Source organism: Eubalaena glacialis, chromosome 16 (genome assembly GCF_028564815.1).
Source record: "Eubalaena glacialis isolate mEubGla1 chromosome 16, mEubGla1.1.hap2.+ XY, whole genome shotgun sequence".
NCBI classification, from domain to species: Eukaryota; Metazoa; Chordata; class Mammalia; order Artiodactyla; family Balaenidae; genus Eubalaena; species Eubalaena glacialis.
In genome coordinates, this window is record NC_083731.1 from 14,383,499 (window position 1) to 14,395,671 (window position 12,173).

The 12,173-nt window shown below is 37.2% G+C and overlaps 1 protein-coding gene across 1 annotated transcript in view; it reads right to left on the minus strand.

The window, feature by feature from the left end:
* DNAJC3 (DnaJ heat shock protein family (Hsp40) member C3) overlaps positions 1–12,173 on the minus strand; it is an 85,260-nt gene that overhangs the window by 19,915 nt on the left and 53,172 nt on the right. Inside the window, exons 8-9 of the mRNA XM_061170866.1 lie at positions 7,669–7,774; positions 7,467–7,587 (exon numbers count right to left, since the gene is read on the minus strand). Coding sequence (XP_061026849.1) covers positions 7,467–7,587; positions 7,669–7,774 — 227 coding nt within the window. The remainder of the gene's footprint in view (positions 1–7,466; positions 7,588–7,668; positions 7,775–12,173) is intronic.

The window sequence follows — 12,173 nt, forward strand, 5'->3', positions numbered from 1 at the left end:
ACTAAATTTCCTTGTCAATTGCATTATTATGAACTTTCATCAAATCTTTAACCGTGGTCATTTTTAAGTCTTTTGTCATTTACAGAAGGTTCTGGGTGTACTCTGATGCTTTTGCAAAAATGTTCCTATAAAAGGGTTTCATCTTCAAGGAATTCATGGAAAAGACTCTGACAAGTACAGGTTTCTGGTAACTGACTATACTGCTGAACTGAATGAATAAGCATTTTCAGAACTCTAATGGAAAACTGATGAACTCATAAAAGTGCTAACAAAAGATCAAGATGGAAAAAAAAATTAATTACATGGGACTGAGTGAACTGATGAGGATGATTATAATTTTTGTGACTTTGTTTGAATTAAAAAAAAAAAATCCCACAAGGACTCAAGAGGCAAAAAATATACAAATCAATTTTCACTGCAAAGTAAAGGAGCTGTTACAGTGGAGGATTACTGGACTGAATGTCAATATTATGACATAGTATGAGTGTGCTTCGTGTTGGGTAATTGCGATCATTGTTGTTTCTGTTGTGGTCATCCATTTACAATGCTTGGTGTCAGTTTATTTATCTCTTGTAAAAATAAAATACAGTGTGTGTGTGTGTGAAAAAAAAAACAAACATTGCCAATGTTGTACCTCTTCTCAGGGAAATAATAAAAATATTAAATGTTAAAAAAAAATAAATAGCTGCATACTTCATTAAATAAATATGCAGCAATTAATTGGGGAAAAAAAAAAAAAGGATCACAAACCAAGTTTCACCAGAAAAATACTCTTACGGCTTTTGATTTAAAATGCTTTACTTGCTCTCTAACCCCCGCTCCCGCACCACTGCCAACACACGCACTCGGCTCTGGGTCGCCCCTTACTCGTCTCCCTTCAAGGGGAATCCGGCTACCATGCTGTGAGGACACTCAAGCAGCCCTATGGAGTGGTCTAAGAGGAACTGAGGCCTCCTGCCAACAGTTAGTACCAACTTGCCAGCCATCCATGTGGCTGACAGGGTCTCCGTGCTCCGGCCGGGTGTCAGGCCTGTGCCTCTGAGGTGGGAGAGCCGAGTTCAGGACATTGGTCCATGAGAGACCTCCCGGCTCCACGTAATATCAAACAGCAAAAGCTCTCCAAGAGATCTCCATCTCAGAGCTAAGACCCACCTCCACTCAACGACCAGCAAGCTACAGTGCTGGGCACCCTATGCCAAACAACTAGCAAGACAGGAACAAAACCCCACCCACTGGCAGAGAGGCTGCCTAACATCATAATAAGTTCACAGACACCCCAAAACACACCACTGGACATGGTCCTGCCCACCAGAAAGACAAGATCCAGCCTCATCCACCAGAACGCAAGCACCAGTCTCCTCCACCAGGAAGCCTACATAACCCACTGAACCAACCTTACCCACTGGGAGCAGACACCAAAAAAAACGGGAACTACAAACCCGCAGCCTGCAAAAAGGAGACCCCAAACACAGTAAGTTAAGCAAAATGAGAAGACAGAGAAACACACAGCAGATGAAGGAGCAAGGCAAAAACCCACCAGACCAAACAAATGAAGAGGAAATAGGCAGTCTACCTGAAAAAGAATTCAGAGTAATGATAGTAAAGATGATCCAAAATCTTGAAAATAGAAAGGAGAAAATATAAGAAATGTTTAATAAGCATCTAGAAGAACTAGAGAGCAAACAAACACTGATGAACAACACAATAAATGAAATTAAAAATTATCTAGAAGGAATCAACAGCAGAATAACTGAGGCAGAAGAATGGATAAGTGACCTGGAAGATAAAATAGTGGAAATAACTACTGCAGAGCAGAATAAAGAAACAAGAATGAAAAGAATTGAGGAGAGTCTCAGAGACCTCTGGGACAACAATAAACGCACCAACATTTGAATTATAGGAGTCCCAGAAGAAGAAGAGAAAAAGAAAGGGACTGAGAAAATATTTTATTTGAAGAGATTATAGTTGAAAAATTCCCTAATATGGGAAAGGAAATAGTCAAGTCCAGGAAGCACAGAGAGTCCCATACAGGAAAAATCCAAGGAGAAACACGTCAAGACACATATTAATCAAACTATCAAAAACTAAATACAAAGAAAAAATATTACAAGCAGCAAGGGAAAAACATCAAATAACATATATGGGAATCCCCATAAGGTTAACAGCTGATCTTTCAGCAGAAACTCTGCAAGCCAGAAGGGAGTGGCAAGACGTATTTAAAGTGATGGAACAGAAAAACCTACAACCAACATTACTCTACCCAGCAAGGATCTCATTCAGATTTGATGGAGAAATTAAAACCTTTATTGACAAGCAAAAGCTAAGAGATTTCAGCCCACCAAACCAGCTTTACAACAAATGCTAAAGGAACTTCTCTAGGCAGGAAACACAAGAGAAGGAAAAGATCTACAATAACAAACCCAAAACAATTAAGAAAATGGTAACAGGAACATACATATTGATAACTACCTTAAATGTAAATGGATTAAATGCTCCCACCAAAAGACACACACTGGCTGAATGGATACAAAAACAAGACCCATATATATGCTGTCTACAAGAGACCCACTTCAGACCTAGGGACACATACAGACTGAAAGTGAGGGGATGGAAAACAATATTCTACGCAAATGGAAATCAAAAGAAAGCTAGAGTAGCAATTCTCATATCAGACAAAATAGACTTTAAAATAAAGACTATTACAAGAGACAAAGAAGGACACTTTGGGATCAATTCAAGAAGAAGAGATAACAATTTTAAATATTTATGCACCCAATATAGGAGCACCTCAATACATAAGGCAAATGCTAACAGCCATAAAAGGGGAAATCGACAGTAACACAATAATAGTAGGGGAATTTAACACCCCACTTTCACCAATGGACAGCTCATCCAAAATAAAAATAAATAAGGAAACACAAACTTTAAATGATACATTAAAAAAAGATGGACTTAATTGATATTTATAGGACATTCCATCCAAAAACTACAGAATATACTTTCTTCTCAAGTGCTCATGGAACATTCTCCAGGATAGATCATATCTTGGGTCACAAATCAAGCCTTGGTAAATTTAAGAAAATTGAAATCGTATCAAGTATCTTTTCCGACCACAACGCTATGAGACTAGATATCAATTACAGGAAAAAATCTGTAAAACATACAAACACATGGAGGCTAAACAATACACTACTAAATAACCAAGAGATCACTGAAGAAATCAAAGGGGAAATCAAAAAATACCTAGAAACAAATGACAATGAAAGCACGATGACCCAAAACCCATAGGATGCAGCAAAAGCAGTTCTCAGAGGAAAGTTTATAGCAATACAATCCTACCTCAAGAAAACAAGAAACATCTCAAATAAACAACCTAACCTTACACCTAAAGCAATTAGAGAAAGAAGAACAAAAAAATGCCACAGTTAGCAGAAGGAAAGAAATCATAAAGATCAGATCAGAAATAAATGAAAAAGAAATGAAGGAAACAATAGCAAAGATCAATACTACTAAAAGCTGGTTCTTTGAGAAGATAAACAAAATTGATAAACCATTAGCCAGACTCACCAAGAAAAAAAGGGAGAAGACTCAAATCACTAGAATTAGAAATGAAAAAGGAGAAGTAACAACTGACACTTCAGAAATACAAATGATCATGAGTTTAATACAAGCAACTATATGCCAATAAAATAGACAACCTGGAAGAAATGGACAAATTCTTAGAAAAGCACAACCTTCCGAGACGGAACCAGGAAAAATAGAAAATATAAACAGACAAATCACAAGCACTGAAATTGAAACTGTGATTAAAAATCTTCCAACAAACAAAAGCCCAGGACCAGATGGCTTCACAGGCGAATTCTATCAAACATTTAGAGAAGAGCTAACACCTATCCTTCTGAAACTCTCCCAAAATACAGCAGAGGGAGGAACAATCCCAAACTCATTCTACGAGGCCAACATCACGCTGATACCAAAACCAGACAAATATGTCACAAAGAAAGAAAACTACAGGCCAATATCACTGATGAAATAGATGCAGAAAGCATCAACAAAATACTAGCAAACAGAATCCAGCAGCACATGAAAAGGCTCACACACCATGATCAAGGGGGGTTTATCCCAGGAACGCAAGGATTCTTCAATATACGCAAATCAATCAATGTGATATACCATATTAACAAATTGAAGGAGAAAAACCATATGATCATCTAAATAGATGCAGAAAAAGCTTTTGGCAAAATTCAACACCCATTTATGATAAAAAACCCTCCAGAAAGTAGGCATAGAGGGAATTTACCTCAACATAATAAAGGCCATATATGACAAACCCACAGCCAACATCGTTCTCAATGGTGAAAAACTGAAACCATTTCCTCTAAGATCAGGAACAAGACAAGGTTGTCCAGTCTCACCACTATTATTCAACATAGTTTTGGAAGTTTTAGCCACAGCAATCTGAGAAGAAAAAGAAATAAAAGGAATCCAAATTGGAAAAGAAGTAAAGCTGTCACTGTTTGCAGATGACATGATACTATACATAGAGAATCCTAAAGATGCTACCAGAAAACTACTAGAGCTAATCAATGAATTTGGTAAAGTAGCAAGATATAAAATTAATGCTCAGAAATCTCTTGCATTCCTATACACTAATAATGAAAAATCTGAAAGAGAAATTAAGGAAACACTCCCATTTACCATTGCAACAAAAAGAATAAAATACCTAGGAATAAAACTACCTAAGGAGACAAAAGATCTGTATGCAGAAAATTATAAGACACTGATGAAAGAAATTAAAGATGATACAAACAGATGGAGAGATATACCATGTTCTTGGACTGGAAGAATCAACATTCTGAAAATGACTATACTACCCAAAGCAATCTACAGAGTCAATGCAATCATTATCAAACTACCAATGGCATTTTTCACAGACCTAGAACAAAAAATTGCACAATTTGTATGGAAACACTAAAGACCCCGAATAGCCAAAGCAATCTTGAGAAAGAAAAACGGAGCTGGAGGAATCAGGCTCCCAGACTGCAGACTATACTACAAAGCTACAGTAATCAAGACAGTATGGTACTGTCACAAAAACAGAAATATGGATCAATGGAACAGGATAGAAAGCCCAGAGATAAACCCACGCACATACGGTCACCTTATCTTTGATAAAGGATGCAAGAATATACAATGGAGAAAAGATAGCCTCTTCAATAAGTGGTGCTGGGCAAACTGGACAGCTACATGTAAAAGAATGAAATTAGAACACTCCCTAACACCATACACAAAAATAAACTCAAAATGGATTAAAGACCTAAATGTAAGGCCAGACCTATAAAACTCTTAGAGGAAAACATAGGCAGAACACTATATGACATAAATCACAGCAAGTTCCTTTTTGACCCACCTCCTAGAAAAATGGAAAAAAAACAAAATAGACAAATGGAACCTAATGAAACTTAAAAGTTTTTGCACAGCAAAGGAAACCATAAACAAGACGAAAAGACAACCCTCAGAATGGGAGAAAATATTTGCAAATGAAGCAACTGACAGAGAATTAATCTCCAAAATTTACAAGCAGCTCATGCAGCTCAATATCAAAAAAAAACAAACAACCCAATCCAAAAATGGGCAGAAGACCTAAACAGACATTTCTCCAAAGAAGATATACAGATTGCCAACAAACACATGAAAGGATGCTCAACATCACTAATCATTAGAGAAATGAAAATCAAAACTACAGTGAAGTATCACCTCACACCAGTCAGAATGGCCATCATCAAAAAATCTACAAACAATAAATGCTGGAGAGGGTGTGGAGAAAAGGGAACCCTCTTGCACTGTTGGTGTGGGAATGTAAATTGATACAGCCACTATGGAGAACAGTATGGAGGTTCCTTAAAAAAACTAAAAATAGAACTACCATGCGACCCAGCAATCCTACTACTGGGCATATACCCTGAGAAAACCATAATTCAAAAAGAGTCATGTACCACAATGTTCACTGTAGCACTATTTACAACAGCCAGGACTTGGAGGCAACCTAAGTGTCCATCGACAAATGAATGGATAAAGAAGATGTGGCATATATATACAATGGAATATTACTCAGCCATAGAAAAAAATGAAATTGAGTTATTTGTAGTGAGGTGGATGGACCTAGAGACTGTCATACAGAGTGAAGTATGTCAGAAAGAGAAAAACAAATACTGTATGCTAACACATATATATGGAAATCTAAAAAAAAACCAAAATGGTTCTGAAGAACCTAGGGGCAGGACAGGAATAAAGACGCAGACATAGAGAATGGACTTGAGGACACGGGGAGGGGGAAGGGTAAGCTGGGACGAAGTGAGAGAGCGGCATGGACGTATATACACTACCAAATGTAAAATAGATAGCTAGTGGGAAGCAGCTGCATAGCACATTGAGATCAGCTCGGTGCTTTGTGACCACCTCGAGTGGTAGGATAGGGAGGATGGGAGGGAGACGCAAGGGGGAGGAGATATGGGGATATATGTATATGTATAGCTGATTCACTTTGTTATAAAGCAGAAACTAACACACCATTGTAAAGTAATTATACTCCAATAAAGACATTAAAAATAAATAAATAAAATAAAATGCTTTACTTGATTTGAAACAAAAACTTTTCATTAAGGGCTCTAAGGCTCACTTCTTTTAAAAATCATCTCATTTAAATGTTTATAGCATAATGTCACATGAAAAAGACCACAAAACAAAATATATGAAAGGAAAAAAAAAAAAAAAAAAATATATATATATATATATATATATATGAAAGAATTCTATACAATTACTGTATTTGCCTTAGTTACCTTCCAAAAATAGGGCACTGCCTTTATTCAAGGTCCTTACAACATCTAGCAGGACTCTCTCTCTGCTACTTCAACTTGAACAAAGTTGGGTAAGCAGGTATCCTAACATTTACTAAACAGCTTAGGGGTCACAGAGGATCATTTTATATTTAGGCATATATGTCACATGTATGTCTGTTGTAGGTAGAATATGTATACTGCATACATGCATAGAATATGTATACGTATGCATAAAATACACATTCATATATATGCATAGATAAAAGTCTGAAAGGTGTAAATCCAAAACAAGCAGTGATTACCTCTGGATGATATGAGATCTATAATTTAAATTTTCTACCTTGTTATTTATCTTTTCTAACTTGTCTACAACAAAGAAAGTTAAAATTTTTATTTTTATATTCCACTGTACTGGTGTCAACAGCAGAACTCTTTCCTTATATAGTATAGTTTTCATGTTCCACCAAGAAAGAATAATTTTCAGGTTCTCTGCCATTTTTCTAAAATTGCCAACATTTCCAGGTACTCTGGTAAACTTGTTCTAAACAAAAGGATGTTAAACCGGTGCTAACTGCACATATAACAACTTTTAGGTATCGCAAATCAAATTCCTTAAAGATTTACCTTCATCGTACATTTCTTCTATTAAATAGGCCTCTGCTCGGTCTTTCAGAGCGTTCACATTGTCAGGTTCCATCTGTAAAACTTCCGAACACACTCGAATAGCTTCAACAGGCTTCTCATCCTATAAGTAAGTGTGAGAAAAGAATTTATGGTTGTTTTCCACGTCAAGTTTTTACAATTCTAGGAGTGAGTCAACAGTTACCTTAGAAAAGCAGTGGCAAATCCTTTCTTTTGAACGAATTGTATATTCAGAAACACTTGGCTCTGTTTTCATGACAGATTCATATTTGCTGGTTGCATCTGTGTATCTGTAAAGTGAGCAAATCATGATGAGTAAAAAATGAAATTCTATTTCCAGAGCTAAAGAAAGGACCCTCTACTCTTCACTATATGTTACTTAATCAATTGACCTGAATGAGCACATCCCTTCAAAGACTGCTTCTACCTTATTAATCTACAGTAGCAAGGAAGGTTCTCTCTGCAATTAAGAGTTGGGAGATAAAACACATGACCACAGAAAATGCATATGGATAAATCAAAGCATACCTGTGAGTACCCATCAAATCAAATGACGAATTCTCTACAGAAAAGTGCTCATGATTTTGAAACTGAGGAAAAGACTTTGTTAAAGTCTGACTATACAAAGCACTTTCAGCAAAACAGAGATCAGGTTTTATTTCTTGGTTACTACACACTTTGATGAAATAACAGAGTCCATTACATGTTATTTTATATAACAAATATCAATATTCAAATCTAAGTACATGGTAATTCCTTGCAGAAGAAACCTGCCTTTTTTTTTTTTTTAGAGATTTCAACAGTTTTCTATTCACTTAGTTGTGTGTGTATATGTATGTGTATGTGTGAGTATATGTAGTTTTATATAGTTTTATCACATGTGTAGATTCGTGTAACCATCACCACAATGAAGACACAGAATTATTCCACCTCTATAAGGTTTCTTCATGCCATCCCTTTATAGTTACACATCATCCTGCTCCCTAACCCTTCGCAATTTCTAATTTGTTTACCATCTCTATAATTTTATTTCATGAATGCTATATAAATGTAATCATACAGTAGGTAACTTTTTTTTTTTATTTTATTTATTTTTGGCTGCATTGAGTCTTCGTTGCTGCGCGCGGGCTTTTCTCTAGTTGCGGCGAGCGGGGGCTACTCTTCATTGTGGTGCGCGGGCTTATTTGCTGTGGCTTCTCTTGTCGAGGAGCATGGGCTCTAGGCGCACAGGCTTCAGTAGTTGTGGCACGCGGGTTCAGTAGTTGTGGCGCACCGGCTTAGCTGCTCCGCGGAGAAGAAACCTGCTTAAATTCCCAACATTACTAGCTTTCTAAGAACAATAAAAGCTACTTCAGCATTTTTTTAAACTGGTGAAAAGTACTAGTCATGTTACGCACTGTTACTTTCCTCATTAATGGCAAACTGTTGGGTTGGCCAAAAGGTTCGTTCAGTTTTTTCCATAAGATGGCTCTAGTAGCACTTAGTTGTCTTTAACTTCATTCGAAACAATTATGTTAGATTGTATGTGACAGCTGTCATATCAGTGTACATTTAAAAAAAGATCAAAATTGGTGAATTTTTGTGTAGCCATTTTAATGTTGAAGATGGAAGAAAAAAAGCAACATTTTCAGCATATTATGCTTTATTATTTCAAGAAAGGTAAAAACGCAACTGAAATGCACAAAAAGATTTGTGCAGTGTACGGAGAAGGTGCTGTGACCAACTGAAGGTGTCAAAAGTGGTTTACAAAGTTTCGTGCTGGAGATTTCTCGCTGGACGATGCTCCATGGTCGGGTAGACCAGTTGAAGTTGATAGCGATCAAACAGAAACAATAACTGAGAACAATCAACATTATACCATGCGGAAGATAGCCCACATACTCAAAAATATCCAAATCAAGTGTTGAAAATCATTTGCGCCAGGTTGGTTATGTGAATCACTTTGATGTTTCGGTTCCACATAAGTTAAGCGAAAAAAACCTTCTTGACCATATTTCCACTTGCAATTCTCAACTGAAACGTAATGAAAACGTTCTGTTTTTAAAACAAATTGTGACGGGTGATGAAAAGTGGATACTGTACAACAATGTGGAACGGAAGAGATCGTGGGACAAGCAAAATGAACCACTACCAACCACACCAAAGGCCAGTCTTCATCCAAAGAAGGTGATGTGTATACGGTGGGATTGGAAGGGAGTCCTCTATTATGAGCTCCTTGTGGAAAACCAAGCGATTAATTCCAACAAGTACTGCTCCCAATTAGACCAAATGAAAGCAGCGCTCGACGAAAAGCATCCAGAATTAATCAACAGAAAACGCATAATCTTCCATCAGGATAACACAAGACCGCATGTTTCTTTGATGCCCAGGCAAAAACTGTTACAGCTTGGCTGGGAAGTCCTGATTCATCTGCCATATTCACCAGACATTGTACCTTCAGATTTTCATTTATTCCCGTCTTTACAAAATTCTGTTAACAGAAAAAATTTCAATTCCCTGGAAAACTGTAAAAGGCACCTGGAACAGTTCTTTGCTCAAAAAGATAAAAAGTTTTTGGTAGATGGAATTATGACGTTGCCTGAAAAATGGCAGAAGGTAGTGGAACAAAAGGGTGAATACATTGTTCAATAAAGTTCTTGGTGAAAATGAAAAATGTGTCTTTTATTTTTAGTTAAAAAACCGAAGGCACTTTTTGGCCCACCCAGTGCAAGCTATATTTACATTCCATTGTGGCACATTATTCCCAAAGTGCTGCAATCTTCAAATTTAAATGCCACTGTACTAAAATACAGGTTTAAATACAAAACTTAAAGCAAAAGCTAGACATCAATGTCAAAATCCTAGTTGGGATACTGTTCTATAGATTTCCAAGACGGTACAATTGTAGGAAACTATACAGAGTATGCGAGACCTCGCTCTATTTCTTAAAACTACGTGCGAAACTACAACTAGAAATTAAAAGTTCAATTAGAAAATACTGCACTTCACTTTAAAAAAAAAAAAAAAGGTAGCTTCTGGAAAGGTGGAGTAGATGTACCTTCCCCAATTCCTCTAGCTAGATACCTGTGTAAATACCCTGGACATTATAAGTACTTTTTTTTAATATGAAAAGACTCAGAAAGGGGGAGATAAGAAAATTACGGTCCCACCCCCACCAATATCAGCAGGTCAACTGGAGAGCCTAGACTTCTTCCCTGGTGAGCCTGTAATGAGGTGTGTCCATACCCAGCCAAGGTGGTGTCGGAGAATGCCACTTTGGGAGCCAGAACTTTCATCCATGGCCAGAACTGAGTCCCCAAAACTCTTACCCACACCAAGCAGTAGTGAGAATCCCACACCTCGAATAGCAATGAAGGCCAAGTGGGAAACTTCTACCTCAATCTGGCAGTTAACGAGGTGGTGCCTACCCCCCAGCCCCTCATGCTCACTTTGCTGGAACAATGTCAGAAAAAGCCACCCAAAAAAGAAGATTTAAATAAAAAACAGTATCTTATAAAATGAACATATCCAGGTTTCAATTATAAACTAATCATCATACCAAGAAACAGGAAGATCTCAAACCAACACCAAGAGGACAGAGATGTTAAAGCAGCCATGAAAAAAGCAGCAACTAACAAACATGTTTAATGCAAATGAAAAAAGAGAATGCCTCAGCAAAGAAATGGAAAGTCTCAGCAAAGAAATAGAAAATATAAACATTCCAAATAGAATTTTTAGAACTGAAAAGTATAAAAACTGAAATAAATTGCTCACCGCATGTGCTCAAGAGCAGAATGTAGGGGACAGAGAAAAGAATCAGTGAATTGGAACAATAGAAATTACCAAATCTGAACAACAGAGAAAATAAACTGAAAAAGAAAAATAAACAGAGCCTCAGGGACTGTAGGGCTAAAACAAAAACTCTAACATTTATGTTAATCAGAGTCTAATAAGGAAAACAGAGAGAGGGCAGGGCTGAAAAAGTATTCCCAGAAATAATGGCTGGAAACTTCCCAAAATTTGACAAGAGACATAAACCTACATATTCTAGAAGCTAAGGATACGTCAAACAGTATAAACACAAAGAAGTCCATGCTGAGATATATCATAATTAAACTTCTGAAAACTAAAGACAAGGAAATAATCTGGAAAGCAGTCAGAGGAAAATAACTCCTTATCTTTAGGGAAAAAAACAATTAGAATGACAATGGATTTCTCATCAGGAAACATGGAAGCCAGAAAGAAATGGCACAATATTTTTCAGCTGCTGTAACAAAAGAATTGTTAACCCAGAATCCTGTACTGAGAGGAAATGTCTGTATACATCGCTATCGCTATCACTCTAGATATATATTACCTTTTAATAATCAATTTATGTGCCTGTCTCCCACACTAAACTACCAGCGTCTTAAGACCAAACACTACTAGTCATATTCATTTCTGCACCCCCCAGTACACAGTCAGTGCCTGATACAGGAGAAATTCAGTAAATAGTTGGTGAAATATAAAATAAATCTGCTGGTAAGAATACTATGCAGGGACTTCCCTGGTGGCGCAGTGGTTAAGAATCCACCTGCCAGTGCAGGGGACACGGGTTCGAGCCCTGGTTCAGGAAGATCCCACATGCTGCGGAGCGACTAAGCCCGCATGCCACAACCACTGAGGCCGCGCGCCTAGAGCCCATGCTCTGCAACAAGAGAAGCCACCGCA